Genomic DNA, 24246 nt, shown 5'->3' with positions numbered 1-24246 from the left:
TTCACGGTTTATCGCGCTAATTTTCCCAATTCAAATGGTACAGGCTGTAACAAATTAAAGCAAAAAAAAGTCACTGAAATATTAACATAATATTCAACATCAGCACATTCATTTCTAAGTTATTAAACGTTTACCACTTTACCACTGGAATAATAGCAGTAAAATGTATGTCTTTGATACAGCATTGTATACCATGCACAATCTGTCCATGATCCCATAAATAAATATTCCTTTGAAAGACTTATGTTGACAATTATCTCAGATATATCTTGCTTCAATATTAAGCTCACCTGATTTCTCAGGTGAGCTTTTGTGACCGGTCTTTTTCAGTCGTATGTCCCTCTGTCCGTTAACATTTGCTCGTAAAAACTTGTAATTTGCTCTAAAAACACATTTCTTGTCCCATCTTCATGAAACTGGGTCAGAAGCTTTGTCCCAATGAAATCTCAGCTGAGTTCGAAACTGGGTTGTGCTGGGTCAAAAACTAGGTCACTAGGTCAAAAAAAGAAAAACCTTGTAAACACTGTAGAAGTCACATTTCATGCCCAATTATCATGTTACTTTGTCAAAGTGTTTGTCTTTATGATATCTCAGTTGAGTTAAAAAGTGGTTCTGATCCATTGAAAAACATGGCCGCCAGTGAGCGGGGCAGTTTTCTCAATATTTATATAGTGAAAACATGTGAACACAGTAAAAGTCACATTTTTCGCCCAATTATCATGAAATTTGCTCAGAAAATTTGTTTCCTTGATACGAGAGTTGAGTTAAAAAATGATTCCGGTCAGTTGAATAACATGGCTGCTGGGAGGGGGGCAGTTTTCTCATTATGCCCCCCCCCCCCCCTTTCAAAGAAGAGGTGGTATATTGTTTTGCTCATGTCGGTCCGTCCGTCCACCAGATGGTTTCCGGATGATAACTCAAGAGCGCTTATGCCAAGGATCATGAAACTTTATAGGTACATTGATCATTACTCACAGATGACCCCTATTGATTTTCAGATCACTAGGTTAAAGGTCAAGGTCACGATGAACCGAAATAGTAAAATGGTTTCAGGATGATAACTCAAGAACACTTATGCCTAAGGTCATGAAACTTCATAGATACATTGATCATTACTCACAGATGACCCTATTGAATTTCAGGTCACTAGGTCAAAGGTCAAGGTCACGATGACCCGAAATAGTAAAATGGTTTCCAGATGATAACTCAAGAACGCTTAGACCTAGGACCATGTGATTTTCAGGTCACTGGGTCAAAGGTCAAGGTCACTGTGACCTAAAATAGTAAAATTGTTTCTGGATGATAACTCAAGAACGCTTATGCCTAGGTTCATGAAACTTCATAGGTATATTGATCATGACTCACGGATGACCCTTATTGATTATCAGGTCACTGGGTCAAAGGTCAAGGTTGCAGTGCCAAAAATCGTATTCACTCAATGGCTGTCAAGGTCACAGTTACTCAATTTAGAAAAATGGTTGCCAGATGATTACTCAAGAATGCTTATGCCTAGGGTCATGAAACTTCATAGGTACATTGATCATGACTCGTAGATGAAATAATGATGAAACTTGACCAGGATGTTTGTCTGGACAATATCTAGGTCAAGTTTGACATTTAGTAAAGATTGAATGAACCAACTCTTCTCAGGTGAGCGAACTAGGGCCATCTTGGCCCTCTTGTTTACTTTCTGCCGTATTTGTTTACCCCATAGATTTATACCAGATTCCCATATATGTTGTTTGAGATGACTTTTTATATTGACATGTGTGTTCAAATACGACTGATAAGCCATCTTGGGTCATATTATATTTCCACACTATAATTACCTAATAAGATAACATGTATAACGATTTATTTGCACTGGGTCATGAATTTGTAATGCTGTGTCCTCTCTGTATTTCTTGCTCTCTATAAACCACAATTCTTGGAAACTAAAAACCAAGATGGCTTCTGTCCTGATTTTTGCACTAAAGGTTCAATTCACAAAATATTGCATTCTAGCAGACTCTATATAACATATACCATACATTTGTTTTAGTGTAAAATCATGAAACAGACTGCCACACACATGCATTGGCGACCGCATCATCAGAGTCATATTCTTATCCAACATATTACACTGCAACTCCGTTACATCGCAATCCGTTATATCTCGCTGTCCATTATATCGCGAGTAGGCTATGGCTCCCAAAAAATCCGGCAAGAATGATCACAAAACACATTAAAAAAAAAAATTGTTGACAAGTTATAATCTGACAATATGCAAACTGCTATAACAACCAGTTCTGGCTAGTAATTGATCACCCGTTATTTCACGGCTTATACTTGACACGCAGTGAAGCGTGAAAACAGACCGTAAGTGACAGTGTTGTTCTAACATGGATTGAGTTATTAGTGTCTCATTCTCGATAATAATGTCAGTTTATTGCTGAAGATAATGCGTCTGAGGAACATTTTTTACCGGGCAAAATTAGAAGCCCGGTCGTTATTGAAACAAACTGAATTGACTGACTACTTTTTTGTGACCGAAATTGATGTTTTTGTTATATAATTTGTAAATAAATGTATGGTTATGTTTTACGTAAATGTGTATCTTTGCATGTTGACGCCATATATATATATATATATATATATATATATATATATATATATATATATATATATATATATGTATACATGTCATGTCCACGGAAATTTTGTTAGAACTGCGCATTCTTCTTGTGATGAATCTCGTTGTGTCTGTAAATATAAAATAAAAACAACTTTAAATTATATTGGTTTGTTTCCTGTCTCTTGCTTGAAATGGACCATCTGTTAGAGTAGATTCGAACGTTAGCACAAGTACACTTCATACGTCTTTTTACGTATATTACGCTGATCGTACCTGAAAAAAAAATTAATAATGGCATTTCAATTTCCACGGTAATCAAAACTTTAATAACCATATTACTTTTATACAAATAAATATTTTGTTGTTGTTGCACAAAAGTACATGTAAAGTTGGTTTGCAATTATTATGAAACAAAGATAACGCAGCACCGTACATAAAATGAAAATACCGATGAAATTTGACACATTAACTGCACATCAACTGCTTAACAACTAAGTCAGACATGTCTTGATTCATATCGCGCTCCGAATATATTGCAATCTTTGGACCCCGTCAATCGCGTTATAATGGAACTGTTGTGTACTTCTATTTAAACCCCCAATGCTTTGAACTGTCCGTTTCAAGGCGGTGACACCAGCTTTATTCTTTAAATGGTGTTTATGTTTCATATTGTGCTGTTTCGCACTGTTGTGATGACATAATTTATATTGACTCTAAATAATAGATAACTGTACATACATTTGTATATACTCCCAAACCACAAGGTCAGGCAATTTATATGTGTTGCATTTCATAATATACAAAGCTTAATCAGATTATGCCCATTCTGTAAAAACTGGCTGAGCCTAATTGCAGTTGGGATAAACTCCGTTTGTTGCCTGCATCAACAATGACTCTAAAGTCCTACGTCAAAGTCACAAAAGACACAATGTGTCTATCACTTCATCGTAACTCAAGTTTTTGCTCTAATAATGCAGATGTTGGCAATGCAAAACGAGGCATGGTTGTTACAGAGCAGCATATATTAATTGCAGTAAACGTGGGTGTCATGTGGGTGTTACTTGCAGAAAACAGTGAATGTTCTTCTATAAGCAAGTGTACATTTTTCTATAGCTGATTTACATTTATTGTATTAAAATAGGTTGTAAACAGCAATGATGTAGCAATATTGCATTGGATGTGGTGTAACCCTAGCCATAAGGCAGTCTTGGGTCGAACTTCACTCTGGAAGTCTTTCATTATCTATTCCGATGGCACCGAGGACTAGTTCAGAAAACAGACTCTAGGGTGTCTTAATTAAACCTTGGGCTTTTCAGCAATCAAGCTAAAATATATGTGTTGTCATTAAATGTGTTAAACATGATTTCTAACCATTTTTCATTTATCTTAATATAAACAAATTGAAAGGCCTTTACCTCTAAGTAAAACCTAAGTTGTGCTAGTCCCCTACAGGGATCTATATGATAGGAATGCCCATTGTCCCTCTGCAATAAGTCACGCCATTAGTATGTCTGTAATACGTGTGTAAAACTTGCCTCAAATGATGTGCAGAAGCCATGAGTCATTGATGCTGACTCAAGGTCAGGGTCGTACATGAAGGTTGAAGGTGTGCGCCTAAATTTATTTTCTGCTCAGTATGTCCTTTACTTTTTGGTGGATTTTCATGAAGGTTATTGGCTTCAATATTTATGTCTTTTAGATTATGTGCAGAAGGCATTAATCATTCGCTTCAACTCTTTATCAAGGTCAAAAGTTAGATCCTCTATTTTCATGTCTGATCAATATTTCCTATACCCATGTAAGGCTTTTTATTAGCTTGGCTACAATTTTTAGGTCATTAAGATGATGTGAAGGAGGAACGAGTCAGTCACGCCTGTATAAGGTCAAGGTCATACTGCAAGGTCAATATGTATAAGTTTTAGCTTCTGTTTTGAGTGGAGGCTGTATCTCCTATACCCATGGAAGGAGTTTTATTTATCTAGACTACAATGTTTAGGCCATGGAGACAGTGCAGAAGAAATGGTAGAGTCCCACTGGCTGAAGGTCAAGGTTGTACTAAGATAAAATATATTTTTAACATGTTCATTCTATATCTACTATACACATTGAAGGATTTGTATCAAGTTTTGCAACAAGGATTAGTGATTGGGACAATGTTCAAAAGGCATGCCTTAGTAACACTTTCTCAAAACAAAGGTCACCACTTCAAGGTCAAAACAATCTTTGTGGAGGATATTGGGCTGCCTTGTTTATTGTTATATTGTTTTCATCAGAATTCAACAGTCTGGTAAATCAGCCTCAAAAATAAGTGAATCAAATCTGAAAACTTTTCAGTTGAAAGGCGTTTTAACTTGTAGGTTGCCCCATATTATGTGCAATTTTTAACTTGTAGGATGCCCGATATTACGTGCAATTTTTAACTTGTAGGATGCCCCATTTTATTATGTGCAATTTTTCGTAAAGATATTATATTAAAAATGGTATGATGTTTTAATTGTAAAAATAGCCATTTGTATTTTAAATACTTAACATAGCAATTACGAACAGTTCTGTGTTAAAGCAAAATTAAGTGACATTGATGATAAATATACAATTTGTGTCCTTCACATACAACTTGCATTTTTACATTGTACATAAATGTCGGTCCATTTATCAATATGCATTTAAACTCACTGCATTTTGCCTTCCAATCTGTTAAACATGATCTAATTTTCAATTAGGTATCTTCTTTTCCACAGTTTGAAATATAATATCTTCAATACCCACGTGACCCAATAGTCCCCTTACAGTTTACACAGTTGCACTGTTCACTGATGTCATACCATTGAATGTCATTTGACAGTTTATTTGGTACTTGTTTAGTTCAAAATACTTGATTGCTTATTGAGGTTGAACTTGACTTCTGTACAGTAAAGACTTTGTGATTGCTTGACTTTTAAATACACAGAGATTTAAATCGTGTCTTTTCTGGACTAGTTATTCATATTCACAGAGATACTGTGAAATTAATAATTTTCCTCAACTTAAGCTGTAAGTTTTGTGTGCTTAAACAGTCAGTTATCAAAATGGCGGGCTTGTCTATGTCTTCACTTGCCATAAGCTCTGACGTGGTTAAGGATTTTATTTGTTCCTCATGCGAAGAGCAAGCAAATGCAGATTTTTACTGCAAAACATGTTTGAAACTTTATTGTGGGAAATGTATTCAGTTGCATGATAAGTGGTTCAGAAAACATTCAGCTTATGGAAGGAATGACATGAAAAAATGGCCAGTTTCGAAAGAGGTGGAGGAATTTCTATTGAAGTGTGAAGTGCACAAGGACCACAAAATTGAAATGTTATGTGATGACCACAGTCAGCTGTGCTGCACTAAGTGTGCTTTCAATAATCACAGGTATTTCTGAAATACTGTGGCACAAATAAGTCTTTAGATATCAATGAACTATGTCACAATTTAATCCTTAACCACTTAGAAACGTATTTTCATGCATTTTTAGTCGTGCTGAAAGTTACATTTAATTAAAGACCTTTCTTACTAGATTCAAGTTTTTTAGGCTTCGTCTTCAAACCTTAGGTTACTGATGAGCAGCAAAGAGCATCAAACCTGAACAGACTGCAAGTTACTCACAGGCTGTTTTGGTTTTATGCTGTTTGCAGATAGCCATTTGCACTTTGCTTCTGAGTGGGAAAGGGTTAAATGAGAATTTAGAATTGTCAAGTTGTCAATTTTAATTTATGGTATTTTAGAAATTACAATTTTTTTTGCTTAATTGTCTTTGAAAAGTATGAAATACTTTGTAATGTTAAGACTACACTTTCATTCTTTTTTTTGGAAATAAATTATGAAATTAATTTTTAATTTTGCAAATTGCTGCTTTAGATGATTTGCTACAAAGTAACATTTAATCATCTATTCATGATGCTCTGTCACTTCTAGACCACATGTGGATGTTGTTGTTGTTTCCTCATGTTGCTCATCTACATTGATGTATCGGAACAATATTGATATTCTTACCGTATTTCTTTTTCTTTGGATAGTAAGCTGAAAAAGAGGTGATCTTCTACCAAGTTTGTTGAAATTATGCCTCAGGGGTCAAAACTTGCCTTGCCAAGGGTCACAAGATTTCTATTGACTTATATAGTAAATAGTTATGTTTGAGATCTTCTCTGAATCCATAAGAGTCATGGGTTTGATTACAGTTTATGACATCGTATGGTGGTCCTCTGGTAAGTTTGTTCAGATCTTGCCTCTGAGGTAAAAAATGACCCCTCTCTCTCTCTCTCTCTCCTCTCTCTCTCTCTTCTCTCTTTCTCTCTCTCTCTCTCTCTCTCTCTCTCTCTCTCTCTCTCTCTCTATCTCTCTCTCTCCTCTCTCTCTCTCTCTCTCTCTCTCTCTCTCTCTCTCTCTCTCTCTCTCTCTCTCTCTCCTCTCTCTCTCCTCTCTCTCTCTCTCTCTCTCTCTCTCTCTATATATATATATATATATATATATATATATATTGCATATACTTGTGAAGCATGTGTCACACTCTTCAATAAATTTATGTTTACTGTTGTTTATTGGTCAATACACAATGATTAGGTCTGGAGTTCTTATTAATGGGAGTTTAATAATTTCTGTGATGGCATTAGCCTTTGTCCTTAATAACCATGCATCAGAAAAACAAGAAGTTTGAAGGTGGGTTTCAATTAAAACAGTACAGAACTAAATTTTAGTATATATTAAATGCTCAGGTATGGGAGGTCTTTTAGCTTGAAGTTATTATAGAATAGATTTACATTATACACTGGGTTCTTTGTCGAAAGTAGATCACATGTTTAATTTATGATTGTATTGTTTTAACTTTTATAACAAAGTGCATTCAACACACATTATGAGCTCTATTATCACTGTCAGACCAGAAACACTGCATGAGCAATTTTCACAAGCCTTTTAGACAAGACTACCTTTATGTGTACTAGAAGTCTTGTCTAGTGTTTTGTTTCCAATATTGAAGAAATCTCTATCCAGCTGCAATAAGAAATTAAAGCTGTCAAGAAGCTACTTATGATTACCTAGATTACGTCAATTACCTAGAAAAAGTGATTGCCTGGTTAAAAAGCCCTATATATTGTTATGCCCCCCTTCGAAGAAGAGGGGGTATATTGTTTTGCACATGTCGGTCCGTATATCCATCCATATGTCCGTCCACCAGATGGTTTCCGGATGATAATTCAAGAACGCTTAGGCCTCGGATCATGAAACTTCATAGGTACATTGATCATGGCTCGCAGATGACCCCTATTTTGAGGTCACTAGGTCAAAGGTCAAGGTCACGGTGACCCGAAATAGTAAAATGGTTTTCGGATGATAACTCAAGAACGCTTATGCCTAGGATCATGAAACTTCATAGGTACATTGATCATGACTGGCCAATGACCCCTATTGATTTTGAGGTCAAAGGTCAAGGTCATGGTGACCCGAAATAGTAAAATGGTTTCCGGATGATAACTCAAGAACGCTTATGCCTAGGATCATGAAACTTCATAGGTACATTGATCATGACTCGCAGATGACCCCTGTTGATTTTCAGGTCACTAGGTCAAAGGTCAAGGTCAGGGTGACCCGAAATAGTAAAATGGTTTCAGGATGATAACTCAAGAACGCTTATGCCTAGGATCATGAAACTTCATAAGTACATTGATCATGACTTGCAGATGACCCCTGTTGATTTTCAGGTCACTAGGTCAAAGGTCAAGGTCACAGTGACCTGAAATAGTAAAATGGTTTCCGGATGATAACTCAAGAAGGCTTATGCCTAGGATCATGAAACTTCATAGGTACATTGATCATGACTGGCCAATGACCCCTATTGATTTTGAGGTCAAAGGTCAAGGTCATGGTGACCTGAAATAGTAAAATGGTTTCCGGATGATAACTCAAGAACGCTTATGCCTAGGATCATGAAACTTCATAGGTACATTGATCCTGACTCGCAGATGACCCCTGTTGATTTTCAGGTCACTAGGTCAAAGGTCAAGGTCAGGGTGACCCGAAATAGTAAAATGGTTTCAGGATGATAACTCAAGAACGCTTATGCCTAGGATCATGAAACTTCATAAGTACATTGATCATGACTTGCAGATGACCCCTGTTGATTTTCAGGTCACTAGGTCAAAGGTCAAGGTCACAGTGACCTGAAATAGTAAAATGGTTTCCGGATGATAACTCAAGAAGGCTTATGCCTTAAGGATCATGAAACTTCATAGGTACATTGATCATTACTCGCAGATGACCCCTATTGATTTTCAGGTCACTAGGTCAAAGGTCAAGGTCATGACCTTGTCATTAGTGCATATGATTCACTGTACACTCAGTGAGCATATATGTCATAGCCTTAACAGTAGTGGGTAATATCAAAACATAAATTCATTCAACATCTTTTAAAAACCCAACTTTTACCTTACATGACCTTTACATAACGCCAACAAACCCGAATGAATACACTCCATTCATTCCATTGGCTGATTTGAACAGTATCCCACAGAACATTGGAAACATAACCACGTCTGTAGTATCGGATGAAACACTAATCAGAATAGGGAAATGCTAACTTCTCTTTTCATATTCATTTTGGCCCAGTTACAGTTAGGCATTTACAGATAAATTTTGTCTCCAATATGTTCAGGGTCAATGCTTGGTCAGTAAATTGTCAAGGGAAGATGGACTGTAACTATTAATAATTTCCTCATGTTGATATATACAATATTGCTTTTTTAAGATTATCAAATAATGATCCCAGGAATTTTATGGAAATAAATTATTGAAAACCTAAAATATATTGGTAAATGTTGTTTGTCTTGCATTTGTCTTTCAATTAACAAAATAATATAGTTTGCATGCTTGATCTGAAATCATTGAATTGTCTAGCCACACATACATGACGTACATGTACGCACTCAGTCTGTTTGAAAATCTTTCCTGTAATCCAGAATAGGCAACTGACATTTGCCATTTTGCTATAAATAACACAGAGTGACTTCAATTTTCTATTAGAAAGTATTGTGGTTTGATGTTCCATTTACAAGATGCAGTGATTTGTAAATAACAGTGTCATGTAAAAATGGGTCTTATGCAATATGCTGCCAGTGTAGCTCCAGTCCAGCAGTCTTTTCAGGATATGCATTATGTAGAGAATACTCAGGAGATATCACGAAATCTTGAGCTACGCTGACCAAATATGCTATAAGACCAATTTTTGCATGACGGGGATGTAATAGTGTTATTTGAATGTGTTAAAGAAAAATGTGTCTTAATCAAACATTAAATGTTGTCGCTGCAGTCCATTCCTGATCTCCAATTCAAGACGTTTATAATTAAAGCGGGTGCACTCTTCCCATTCGTAGTAAAAACAACTATTTTTCTCGAAAGGATTATTCGTGTCCTCTTTTCCAATGCCGTTTTACATGTATGTCAACGTGTAAAAGTCGGATCAGCAAAATCAGCGGGGATCCGTACATTTTAGATATAAAAAATGGATTGTTTTGCAGAATTCAGGACAACTTATACTTTAAACTTACATGCCAGAATTTTTTAGGTCCAAAGCGGGACATTCCATAAAAAAATGTCGGGACATTTGACCAAAAAGCATGACACCTAAAACGATCTATCACTCCACCTTTACTGTAGTCAGTATAGATCTATTTCTAACAAAAACTCTTGATACTTTTATTCAAGACATAAAACATCTTGATATAAAGCATGAAATCTAAAACATAACAATAACAGTTTTATTAAATAAGACAATAGCAAACAACGAAGATAATATTCATCTTTTTAGAGTACAAAATCTGGAACATTACGACAACAATACCCATTATATTACTTTCAATGGCAAACATTAACGCAGGGGGGCTATCCAGTACACTGAAAGAACGGGTTACAGTAAACTATCTACCGAACAGTTACATCAGCTTGACACGGAATGCGCGGAAAGATGTTTTTAAGCATGTGTCCATGCGCAGTTTGTTACTTGTCAATTGTCGCTTAATTGGAGTAGGGTCAAACTGTCATGCATAGCACATTGTTGTTTTTAGCTTAATTGGAGTAGGGTCAAACTGTCATGCATAGCACCTCGTTGTTTTTATTACAATTACACCCAATCACACTAGACAGGATGGGTATCACTTATTGGACTGTTTGTTGTGATTTTGGTATATTGCACATTCGGATTATCCCGCTATTTTGGAACTAAACATTGAATGTAAAAGACTCATTAATGAGGTAGAGTTAATTTTACAAAACAATTAATTTGTAAACCGTTTCAAACAAAGACAAAAGCAAACACATTTTCAACAGTTATTTCATTATAATACAACTATCGATAGCAATTAAGCGACCACTATCTTGAAGACCACCATGGTGTGAATGCCTGATGAAATCAATAATTAGCCGTTAAATCGCTGATAAGGTGTCATAAACAACACTGGTACACACGAGAAGTAGAATCGGATTGTTAATTGGGGGCAATAAAGGGATTAGCGGTGGTAAGTGTTAGCGAAAGAGAGCTAGAATAGCGAATTTTATTGGGAACCTATAGACCTTACATCGTTTTTTACGTCGAATGTCGGGACAAATCGTCTCATATCGGGACGCCGGGACAAAGGGCCCAAAAGCGGGACTGTCCCGCCGATATCGGGACGTCTGGCATGTGTATGTTTAAAGATGCAAATGTGGTCCTTTTTTGTGTCACTCTGTAAATAGCAAGGCAAAAAAGTGAATATCATACACAAAAATTAATGTCAACTAAGAAAAATTATAAATAATACAGATGCTTTCTTAGTCAATACCTGCCATAACTTATAATACATAAACAATTCAATTTTTAAGAAAAATTCTAAATAATAAAAAAAATTCTTAGTCATTAGCTGCCATATGATATCTAATAATACATGAACTATTCAATTTTTTTAAGTGTCTGAAATAATAATTTTACATAAAACTGGTTCTGTCTTCACATCTTAATCAAAACAGAAAATGTTTGTGTACATTGGTAGTCTAGTACTCTAGTTAACCTGAAAATGAAACAAAGAAACCTTTATAAAAACATAATTAAGCACTCATTGCACAACTACTTTTAAAATAAAAATCTAGATCTAAAAATTATACATATTATTAATTATTATTATTATTAAATATTATTAGACTATTTATTTGAATTAAGATGTATAACATTCAAAGATAAAACAATAACATAAACACACTTAATTCAATAATAAATTTGTTGAAAAAAGTTTCACCTTTCCAAAAAAAGTAATAAAATGGGTTGATTTGAAGCTGCGCCGGAACGCAGCGGGGGTGGGGGGTATATCTTGAATTCTTTGAGAGGCCGTGAGAGAAAGACTGAGACCGGTTAAACTGATAAGGCTAGAACTGTTTTGCCAAGAACTTGGGAGAATGATCATGACCCATCAAAAGGTGTGGTTGCAACTTTCTGCAAATAAAATAAAATAAAACTATATTGTTTAATAAAATCTAACAAACCCAACATGAGACAAAATGTCAAAGTAGAGAAAATAACGTTTTTATAGCACAACTTGAACAAATTACAATTTAGACAGGCACACAATATCATTATAAAAAAAATGATAATATAGGCATATGAAATGGCAGATAAAAAATAATTAAGAATTTCTTTAAACTGAAAACCTTTTTATAATAGACTATAGGGGCTTTTTCTTCATAAGCAAATGGCTTTTTTTGCACAAATTTGATGAATTTGCGATGCAAATGTTCAATATTTAAAAAGTAAGCGACTATTTTTTTTCTCATTTTTTAACAGTTTATAGCAACTAATTTTTTTTCACAATTTTGAACAGTTTGAGACTCATATTTTCACAAATTTGAACAATGCGCAACTTTTTTTTCCACAATTTTGAGCAGTTACAACTAATTTGTTCACAAATTTGAAAAGTGTGCACCTTATTTTTCCACAACTTTCAAGATTGAGCGGCTAATAATTTCACAATTTTCAACATTGCGCGACTCATTTTTCACAATACTCAACAGTGCGCGACTCATTTTTTCACAATATGAACAGTGTGCGACACATTTTTTTCACAAAATGAGGGGGCCAAGGTAGCTGCTCAAAGATGAGAAAAGCCCACTGTCAGCAACTTTATCCAAAAAATATCCCCATTGCTTTTCGGAGCTAAACAACCCATTCTATTTTCAACAAGCACACAGACCAATGACAGTAGGACTACTGGCACTGACCGTTGGTTCATCAGAATAAAAATGGGTGTCAAACATAGCAAAAATAATGAAACATGTGTAATGTGTATGTATAACGATGAAACTTACCAACCACTCGACCAGGAAACATATGGTTGCACAGACTATGTGGTATTCAGGATGCTCTCCCACTGATATCATTCATATCATTGGTCACAAGTGGGATTCAGGATGCTCTCCCACTGATATCATGCATATCATTGGTCACAATAACTCCAAACACACAGCTTGCAAAATCGCTGAATATTGCACAAAAGCAGCTTCCTAATAGAAAGTTCAAAATCCACAAGCAGTCGCGTTCCCCACCCACTTTGCCTTCGCAGCGAAACCGTTAACAACTCACTACTAAACGTATACTACGGAGATGGACAAGTTGAAAAATAAATCACTCTTATCACTTCCAATTTGCGCACTACGTTAAAATCCCGTTCCATTTAGTTGTTGTCTTTATTGTTTGAGATTTTCACTCTACACATTCGCTTTGAAAATAGCGGTTGGTGTGTACTTGGAAGTACATGTACATGTTGAATGTGTTATTATAAAGAATATTGGTAATACGTTTTTAGTGCAGAAATTGTAATTGTAAGTATCGATTTTTCGCTTCAATTTTTTTATTTAGTTAAATTATGAGTGTTTAAATTTTAGTGTTTGTTGCTCACTTGTGAACTATTTTTTATGTGTAAATATGCATAGACGCTAGCGGATGAAATCAGGCTGCTACTAATTTGCATATTTTACTACAGTACATCAATGAAATTAAGCCGTTGTTTGTTTTTGTTTGTTTTGTTAATATTTTCTTATTTACTTAAATGTGGCATAATAAATAGAATATATGGTAGGTGACTTTTGATATCATGTGATATCAAAAGTCACCAGCCATAAATTCTCTATTTATATCATGGTCAACAGGAAGTTCTTATATCAGTCATGTGTGGAGGATGGTCATATTACGCGGAATCAGCTATAAAGTAATCATTTTTAGTAAAATTGAATCAGTTTCAACAAAACAAACAATTTGATACCAAGATGTCATATATTTTAAATATAAAGTGCAACACAAACAGTTTAAAAAACACATTTTTTGCAAATATTAAGTGTGCTCATGATGTCATTATTAACACGTCAAACGACAAAAAGTCATCTTCATTCCTGCTTAAACTGCAGCATTTTAGCAATTTTGTCATTATTTCTTTAAAATCGGGGACGTTGAGGTATGATAAAAAGAAAAACAGGTAATTCTTGATATTTACTAACACTATTATGTGATTTAAAATACATAAACTTTTTACAAACATTTCATGCGGTGGATATTTTGTGACTTTTAAAGAAAAAAAAACACAACAATACTTAAACCTTTGTTTTTATTGAATATTTTAGAAAAGTAAATCTGAGTATATTTGTTGAAAATGTGCAGTCCACTGTGTTCAATATTAAGTACACTTTTAATACTGTAAAAAAATGTGTGTAATATAATCATAAACATGTTTTGTATCTTGGATTTCATTAGCATTAGGAAATTAAAATTTTGAATGTGAAAATAGCTCATGAACAGCGATTGGCTCTTGCTTTGCTGCCATTTAACTATTTGTTTGCAAATAATGGGAATACAATAAAAGTATATTTTCCACAAATTTTTAAAAAAGTTGTAATTTTTGTTATGTTGTGTAGTATAAAGTAAATTGCAAAATTATTATTCATATATCCCAATGTAAAAAAAACATCATTGCCAGTAGGCTTGCTACTGTATGGTATTTCAATATCACATATAAATAAACAATAGACCAATCTCTCAGATCCTTCTTTAAAACAATTTACAATGGCGTCTTTTCTTTTCCACAAATAGATCATGTGACAACAACTAAAGCAAAGTAATGACAATAGTTAAAATAACAACACAACATATTGGGATATAGTAGACCATGAGGTTGCATGTCATAAGCCACTCATCACAGGCTAGATTGTTCATGCTGAAACTTTAGACCATGAGGTTGCATGTCATAAGCCACTCATCACAGGCTAGATTGTTCATGCTGAAACTTTAGACCATGAGGTTGCATGTCATAAGCCACTCATCACAGGCTAGATTGTTCATGCTGAAACTTTAGACCATGAGGTTGCATGTCATAAGCCACTCATCACAGGCTAGATTGTTCATGCTGAAACTTTAGACCATGAGGTTGCATGTCATAAGCCACTCATCACAGGCTAGATTGTTCATGCTGAGACTTTATGAAATAGAGGACCCTCTTTTAAGAAGCCGTGTTATTTTGGTTGGCATCTGTCCTGTGGTCCGTTTGTAGATTGGTCTGTAGACAAATTGTTTCCACATGATGTCTAGGGAATACTTTGACCTACAACCATGCAACATATTTAACCAGGTTTTCCGAAGGAAAAAACTGGTTATTAGATTGGCGAATGCGGGCGGGCTGGCTGGCTGGCTGGCTGGCTGGCGGGCTGGCTAGCTGGCTGGCGGGCTGGCGGAATAAGCTTGTCCGGGCCATAACTATGTCGTTCATTGTCAGATTTTAAAATCATTTGGCACATTTGTTCACCATCATTGGACGGTGTGTCGCGCGAAATAATTACGTCGATATCTCCAAGGTCAAGGTCACACTTTGAGTTCAAAGGTCAAAAATGGCCATAAATGAGCTTGTCCTGGCCATAACTATGTCCTTCATTGTGAGATTTTAAAATCATTTGGCACATTTGTTCACCATCATGGGACGGTGTGTCCCACGAAAGAATCACGTCAATATCTCCAATGTCAAGGTCGCCACGACTAAAAATACATTTAAAAAAAAAAAAAAAACTTACAAAGGGGGTTAATTTTTTTTGGTCATTTCAAAAGTTCAGTTTGAGTTTTCTCCCTTTATCAGATTTTTTTTTCACAATGAAAACCTGGTTTTGTGACAATTTTGTCCCTTGTTTATGTTTACATGGAGGAAGATTAAGAGGTAAATCCATGTTTCGGTCAATAGGTCAAAAGTCACAGAAGCTTATAACATGAAATTACATGTATAAAGGTGTCGCAGTCAGTTTACGTACCTGTTATACCAATCATAACAATATTTTAAACAGATTTTCATTATCATAAAACACTGTACATGTAGGACAATTGGACATTCTTCATATATATTACAATACTGCCCTTATTAAATGCTTTCATTCATTGACTTTTAATCCACTTAAGACAGGTGGTTGTGAACAATATATTGACTTTCATCGATGGCTTATTTAAAAATGTGTGGGAATATACATAAACTAAAAGTCATGCCTCTTTTCTTGCATTTGTTATTATTGATAGTATGGTCAAGGTTTACAATATTAAAATTGAAAACAGTATAAACAACTAGAACATTGTTTTGAGTACATGGAGACCTCTACAATCCAATTTGTCCCACAACTGCACAAATGTCTTAAAATTATGAACAATTATATGGAGTTGCACAAGTTAACCTGACAATTACTATGTTACTGTAGAAGTATCCCTCTATTTGAGTAACGATTCTCACAATTGAAAAAATATTATCATTTGGTTAAAGGGACTGTCACATAACTCTTCTTATGTAAAAAAAAAACTTAAAAAAAATATCAAGGTGCATAATTTCACATGGTGGGTAATACTTTAAGAATAGTTAATCCCTTTTTCAGCTGTTTTCTTTGAGTTACTCACAACACAATTTTAAATGTGATTTCTTTGCTAAACAGGGGCCATAACTCTGGGTATGTTGAAAAAAGACATACCAAACTATGCATGTGGGTTAAATTACACAACGATAAATATTTATGTAAAGTGTTAGTCCTCTAGTAGCAATACTATTATGCCCCCCTTCGAAGAAGAGGGAGTATATTGTTTTGCACATGTCGGTCTGTCCATATGTCCGTCTGTCCGTCCACCAGATGGTTTCCGGATGATAACTCAAGATCGCTTAGGCCTAGGATCATGGAACTTTATAGGTACATTGATCCTGACTCGCAGATGACTTGATTTGAGGTCACAAGGTCAAAGGTCGAGGTCACGGTTACCCAAAATAGTAAAATGGTTTCCAGATGATAAATCAAGAACGCTTATGCCTAGTATCATGAAACTTCATAGGTACATTGGCCATGACTGGCAGATGACCCCTATTGATTTTCAGGTCACTAGGTCAAAGGTCAAGGTCATGTTGACCCGAAATAGTAAAATGGTTTCTGGATGATAACTCAAGAACACTTATGCCTATTATCATGAAACTTCATAGGTACATTGATCATGACTTGCAGATGACCCTATTGATTTTCAGGTCACTAGGTCAAAGGTCAAGGTCACGGTGACTCAACTTAGAAAAATGGTTTCCGGATGTTAACTCAAGAATGCTTACGCCTAGGATCATGAAACTTCATAGGTACATTGATCATGACTCGCAGATGACCCTATTGATTTTTAGGTCACTAGGTCAAAGGTCAAGGTCACAGTGACAGAAAACGTATTCACTCAATGGCTGCCACTACAACTGACAGCCCATATGCATGTTTCACAAACAGCCCTTGTTTATTTTACACTCTACACATATTTTAAAATGTCTTTTTTGTCTAAATAGGAGACACTACTACAATTATGATGAAAACAACAGAAACAAAATATAGAGGTGTGTATTAGCTCACATGCCTGGTTACTGTACTTGTAAAGTTGCAGGAATACATGTTGAGTTATATACGACAAAAAAGTCATGCAGATGGATGGAAAAGTGCAAATCTATATACCCCCATATTAAGCCCAAGAAGCGTTTATTTATTGTCCATGTATGTTTTTATTTGACACTTTAAACTTGTTTGAAGCATTACATAATATCACTGACTATTCCTTAATATGTACATGTATTAATTGTTTATTTCAGCCAGTGCAGTAAAGTGACCCAGATTTCGGAGCTGACCAACTCGCAGCCCACAGGCTTAGAGGGGCTGTCAGTGGAGCTGGAAACTGTCCTGGGGGAAATTAAAACCCTGCAAATCAGTCAGAAGGCCAGCATTCAGTCATTGCAGAGAACATACAAGGAACATAGTGCAGTTATGATAGAGCAAATGCGTGGCAATTTAAATACTTATATAGATGAATGTGATAATAATTCTGTGGGTACATCAGGCGGAAATGAGCAATATTTAAAAGAAGAGATGTGTAGGAGTGTTCTCTCTATCGTGAATGAATTTGATAATATTACTGCGAAGGAACTTAACGAGATGAAAGATGAAGTTATAAGCATTAAAGGGTCAGTTACAAGTTCTATTCATAAATGCACCAATGTTCACAATGACTTGTCACAATTCCATGAAATTGTTCAGAAAATTGGAGATCATAAGCAGCTCTGCCTTATAGCCAGCATAAAATGTAAGCATATAATACAGCAGGCACTGACTCTGCTGGGAAAGTCAGGCAAGGCGTTTGATGTCCAGAGTAATACTAAGCACAATGTGAGAATACCAAGTGATTCAGGTGAATGTTTTATCACAGGCATATGTGTTCTTCCCGATGGGCAGGTACTGATTGTAGACTCGAAAAATCAGAAAGTCAAGCTGCTGAACCAGCAGTACCAGGTGGTGAGTCACTGGGATGTTAATGCTAGGCCAGTTGCCATTTGTTTGATCACACCCAGTGAGGTTGCAGTGGCTGTGAATACTAGCAAGATACATGAGGTCCAGTTTATCACTGTCAACCAGGGAAAGCTTGTTCCTGGCAGGAAGTTTCAGTTACAACATGAATGTACAGGTATTGCCCATCACTATGAAGACCTTTTTGTCACCTCTGGTCAAGAACTGTACAAATACTCACTGAATGGCAAACTGATCTGCAGACTCTACCAAGATAGATTAGCTTATTTGCCAGGTAAGAATCATGGTGAATCCATCCTCATAACATTCCTATTATGTACAGGGATTTTTCTAGCCATTGTGGGAAATGGAGTCTAGTCAAATTGTGTTATTTTAAATCCATACAATGACAAATTTTATCAACTTAATGAACCGAATTGGGATTTATTTTTTTCAATCAACAAATATTGACCCATAAGGCCTTTATCTTTTTTTTTTTAATCATATAAATTATAGTAACATGAGTAATGCAGTATTTTGACTGTCACTATATGGCATGTCTATAAATAGAAACTGAGTTCCTGGGAAAGAGACACTTTCTGACCTGTCTTAATTTTGTGGTTGTTTAATGATTGTACATGTACAATATGTTTACCTGTTGATTGAAGTGTGCAATTGTTTCAGTATGTGTAATTCTTGCCATCTGTGTAATTTTGCTCTAATTCATATCTTACTCACCAGTCGCATTTAAACTTGTCAAACGTAAACACAATAGCTCTGCTACTGAAGTTTATTGTCACACTTAACTATTAAATCATTGAAATGTATGCATATATTTTAGATGTGTAAAGGCCTCTTTATAGCAACATATGCGTAATACAATATCACTGCAGTATGTTTAATAAGATTATTTAACATTAACAGTAATTCAATATCTTGATGTTACTCTGTTTTGCAGTATACAAGTGTGCTGTGAGTCCCACAGGAGACAGGCTGTACATCACCAGCTACTGGAACAAGCTTCTCACCCTGGCCAGGGATGGCACACTCCTGGCTACATACACAGACCCAGCACTACGATGGCCACGTGGTCTACATGTGACCCCTGCAGGCCAGGTGCTGGTCTGTGGATGGCAGTCCAACACTGTACTACAGGTGGGCTGGGAGGGGCAGAGTAAGCTGACTACGCTGGCTACTAAGGAGGATGGAGTGAGGTGGCCATGGCCAGTCTGCTACTGCAGCACCACATCATCCATCATTGTGGGACTGGATTTGAACGACAACATCCTGGTGTTCAGAGTGGAATAGTGTGTACATGTATGTATAAGTTGTTGTAATTAGTGATTAGTATTTCAATGACAATGTGTTGTTTAGCATACGAACATAGTAGTGTGTGATGTTACAATACAACATTAAGTGGGTAGTTAAAGGTACAAATAATTTATGTACACATATTGTTATCTGATTATACAATGTGAGGGTTTTTGTTAGAACATTAGATCTAATGTATATAATGTTATGTTGGCATAACATTTGTGTAATTATGGTCCTTAAATTTAGGTCTTGTAAACTTCGCATGAAAAAAACAAAGCATTTCAACTGAAAATTCAATATTTGTACATAGATGCACATGTACATAGCAACTGAGGCTATTTTTAGACTTTCATTTCTATAAACACCATGCCATGTAAGAAATGTATATGGATGAATACTTTTTTATATAAAGTATGACATTGTTTAAGTAATCTTAGGAGGAGTATATATTGATATTGTACGCAATGTTTACAGAAAGGTAACACTTGATGTGAGATTTATTAATTTTCCATGTTTTATGCTGTTGAACATTTGTTATTGATTTTCATTACATTTATATAAACGTGTGTGTGTTAGCTACATTTTTAGTGAGGCTGTTTTCGGAGAAAACCCGAGCTATTGTCATAGTCAGCTCGTCCGCCGTCCAACGTAGGCGTCGTGCTAAAACCTTAACATTGGCTCTAAAATCAAAGTGCTTCCACCTACAACTTTGAAACTTCATATGAAGATGCACCTTGATAAGTTATACACGCCACACCCATTTTTTGGGTCACTAGGTCAAAGGTCAAGGTCACTGTGACCTCTTATATCAAACTTTAACATAGGCTCTAAAATCAAAGTGCTTCCACCTACAACTTTGAAACTTAATATGTGGTTGCACATTGATGAGTACATGCCACACCCATTTTTGGGTCACTAGGTCAAAGGTCAAGGTCACTGCGATCTGTAATATAAAACTTAAACAACATGCTTAACATATCCTCAAAGTGCTTCCACCTACAACTTTGAAACTTCATATGTAGATGCACCTTGATGAGTTTTACAAGCCACACCCATTTTTGTGTCACTAGGTAAAAGGTCAAGGTCACTGTAACCTTTAATATCAAACTTTAACATAGGTTCTAAAATCAAAGTGCTTCCACCTACAACTTTGAAACTTCATATGTAGTTGCACCTTGATGAGTTCTACATGCCACACCCATTTTTGGGTCACTAGGTCAAAAGTCAAGGTCACTGTGACCTCTAATATAAAACTTGAACAAAAACCTTAACATTGCCTCTAAAATCAAAGTGCTTCCACCTACAACATTGAAACTTCCTATGTAGATGCACCTAGATGACTTCTACACGCCACACCCATTTTGGGTCACTAGGTCAAAGGTCAAGGTCACTGTGACCTCTTAAAAAAAATAATCTGACAAGCTTTCGTAGCTTGGCACCCGTTATGCTGTGCTCTTGTTTATAAATTTGTTTGAGTCCTAAATATACATACAAGAAATACATCGAGCTTTTCTGCTGCTACAGTGGCTGCTGAGTCAGGACAACGATGCTGAGGATGTGGTGGACAAGAATAAACTGAATACTCAGAAGGTAACATAGACCCTTTGTCAGACCTTTTCCTGTCATTTTGGGGAAAAATGCCATTGTGGTTTTGGAATATTTTCCTGTGAAAAGTCAATTGATTTGGGAAAAACTAATTTAATATCATTCTTTCTAATATATCAAATTATACGAATAAAATCATTTTATGATAGCTATATACTTTGTTAGATCTAATTGAAATAAGATTGAGATATAATAATTATAATGGATAAAAACGGGAACATCACGTTAGGCGATTTACGCGTGTTAAGTGGAAAAAAACGCCCTGATTGGACGTTTTTATCACATCTTTACAAAGTAACAGATATGCCAAAATTTGACAACAAATGGTGAATGTTTGCGTTTCTTGGAAATTTTGAGCACTTTTATTTTAAATATTTATCAGAATGTCATTTTAATAATGGAATATACAGGATTATAGGGTAATGAGTAGCAACGGTAAAAGTAGCAGGTTGGCAGTAATAGATAAAAAGTATGGTTTCATACGGATGTATTAAGGAATCAATCGTGGCGCGATTATGCATATCTATGCGGGAAAGGTTTAAAACATTTTTTGTTAAATCTCGCCCCCCCCCCCCCAATTGCCCCGGGGCGTCTGAAAAAATTCCTGTTGAAAGCACTGTAATTATAATAAGGCACTTATTTAAAAACAAATAAAATGCTTCGGTTATGGGTCTGTTCAACAGACCCATAAATACACCAGGAACGCGCAGTCTTGTGTATTTCCTGTTTATTAAGAATGCAAAAAGATGAGGTGGTAAAGAACAGAATGAATTTACATAAGGTAAAATATCCTCTTAAAGTGTTTGTATATTGCAAAAACATTGATATTCCTCCTCATGAACTTTTGGTGATTAAAATAGTATTTCATGGACATATAATAAGTTAATGTGTGGATTATTCAGTTTGGAAAAATAAATGAGGAATTTGTGTCAGTTCATTTCCCGAGTGTTTGTGATAAATTTGTGGATTGGTAAAACCTTAAAATCAACAAAAAATAGCCTCAAACGAATAATTAACCGAGACTTACCTTCGTAGATGGGAAGGTGAAGGTTGATTGTAATTTCATCTACTGCAAACCCCTTAAGAACTCTACACGAGAGATTACGCAGCTTCTGCAGCCAAGAATATCAGGCTTTAGAGTTAGCAAAGTATTCATTAAGGAATACTTTGTTTAACAAATTTGTAGAAAAGATGGAATGGGTGGGATTGGGTAGGGCGTGTTGAGCTCTTAAGGGGTTTGCAGTAGATGAAATGACAATCAACCTTCACCTTCCCATCTACGAAGGTAAGTCTCGGTTAATTATTCAATTTCATCTCCTGCATAACCCCTTAATGAGCCCCACACGAGATTTTAGAGAATTTCTGCAAATTTGTGCAGGAATAAAGAGATAAACAAGAATTCATGATAGAATATGTACACTTTTTATTTTCCACATAAAATAGCTGATTGAAAAACCAGAGAATGTTGATTTTCATTGTGAACTTCTTTTTAATAATATTTAGCAAATGTTTTTGAATTTGACCAGCCGGCCGTGTCTAAGATAGTTTGCAATGAAACACCTAAATGATTAGCTTTTGATGTTGAACGTGCCCTTGTACTGAGAGGTTTAAATGTGTTCCCGAGACCAGCAGCTTTTAACACTGATTTTACCCATCTACTTATTGTTGCCGGTGATGCTGCTTTATATAGTTTGACAGTTGTAATCATAAAGTAATTAGGAGATGAAATAATGGTTTTACAGTGATACCTCTGTATTAAAAATGCTTAATATGAAGTGGACAAAAATATGATTTCATAGAAGTTAAAATTGGGTCTTTTCTTTTATGTATCGTGTTTACAGCACGACTTCATTTACTTGAGGATCAATAAATCAAAACATTCTTCAGCTTGTTGCTTTCCAACTTCCAATACAGAAACCTCAGTAACATAACACCACAAGAATTTCTGTCATCCCCATGCAGGCCTTGAGTTCGTATAACGTTGTGAGATATTTAGTAAAGCTTTGAATGCCTTGATCATATAGAGCCTGTTTGCAGGAGGTGTTAAGTTCTTGATGTGTAAACTGTGTTATTGTTTTTTTGTCAAATATTGTGGCCAAAATCGGCCCCATACAAAATGTTGGAACTATGTATTTTTCCCAAACAACTGCCTAAAATTCCCAATTGAAGGTAAAGTATAGAAATTTATCACAATACCAAGTTTATCTCTCTACCCAACTCTAATAATTGAACCTTATTAAATGCAATATTGAAAACGCTTATTCTCGATTGAATAGTATTTGTAATAAAAAAGCCAACAACACCAATGTCCCAATTTGTTGTCAAAACACCAAGAATTTTTGCTATTAGAAGGACTCCGGCCTCATTCCACAAACTTAAGTCTGCTTACAGTCTGTTGTTGAGTGTTTTTTCAAGAAACATATGTGCCTCCGTCTGGGATAATGAGACTAAATACATGTGTGTAAAGTGTGGTCCCAGATTAGCCTGTGTAGTCTGTACAGGGACTAAATGCATGTGTGTAAAGTGTGGTCCCAGATTAGCCTGTGTAGTCTGTACAGGGACTAAATACATGTGTGTAAAGTGTGGTCCCAGATTAGCCTGTGTAGTCTGTACAGGGACTAAATGCATGTGTGTAAAGTGTGGTCCCATATTAGCCTGTGTAGTCTGTACAGGGACTAAATACATGTGTGTAAAGTGTGGTCCCAGATTAGCCTGTGTAGTCTGCACAGGGACTAAATACATGTGTGTAAAGTGTGGTCCCAGATTAGCCTGTGTAGTCTGTACAGGGACTAAATGCATGTGTGTAAAGTGTGGTCCCAGATTAGCCTGTGTAGTCGGTACAGGGACTTAATGCATGTGCGTAAAGTGTGGTCCCAGA

General features: G+C 35.7%; 2 protein-coding genes and 1 long non-coding RNA gene across 3 annotated transcripts in view; 1 reads left to right on the top strand and 2 right to left on the bottom strand.

Moving 5' to 3' along the window:
• The window catches only part of LOC127869136 (NACHT domain- and WD repeat-containing protein 1-like), a 156857-nt gene that overhangs the window by 46069 nt on the left and 86542 nt on the right, over positions 1-24246 (bottom strand). The window lies entirely within an intron of this gene.
• LOC127869159 (uncharacterized) overlaps positions 1-24246 on the bottom strand; it is a 156832-nt gene that overhangs the window by 46702 nt on the left and 85884 nt on the right. The window lies entirely within an intron of this gene.
• LOC127869127 (uncharacterized) overlaps positions 1-24246 on the top strand; it is a 77009-nt gene that overhangs the window by 15254 nt on the left and 37509 nt on the right. The window contains exons 2-4 of the mRNA XM_052411457.1: positions 17762-18744; positions 19408-19766; positions 21288-21353. Coding sequence (XP_052267417.1) covers positions 17762-18744; positions 19408-19757 — 1333 coding nt within the window. The 3' untranslated portion in view covers positions 19758-19766; positions 21288-21353. The remainder of the gene's footprint in view (positions 1-17761; positions 18745-19407; positions 19767-21287; positions 21354-24246) is intronic.

The sequence above is a fragment of the Dreissena polymorpha genome, chromosome 2 (assembly GCF_020536995.1).
Source record: "Dreissena polymorpha isolate Duluth1 chromosome 2, UMN_Dpol_1.0, whole genome shotgun sequence".
NCBI classification, from domain to species: Eukaryota; Metazoa; Mollusca; class Bivalvia; order Myida; family Dreissenidae; genus Dreissena; species Dreissena polymorpha.
This window is presented reverse-complemented; position numbering and strand designations above follow the sequence as displayed.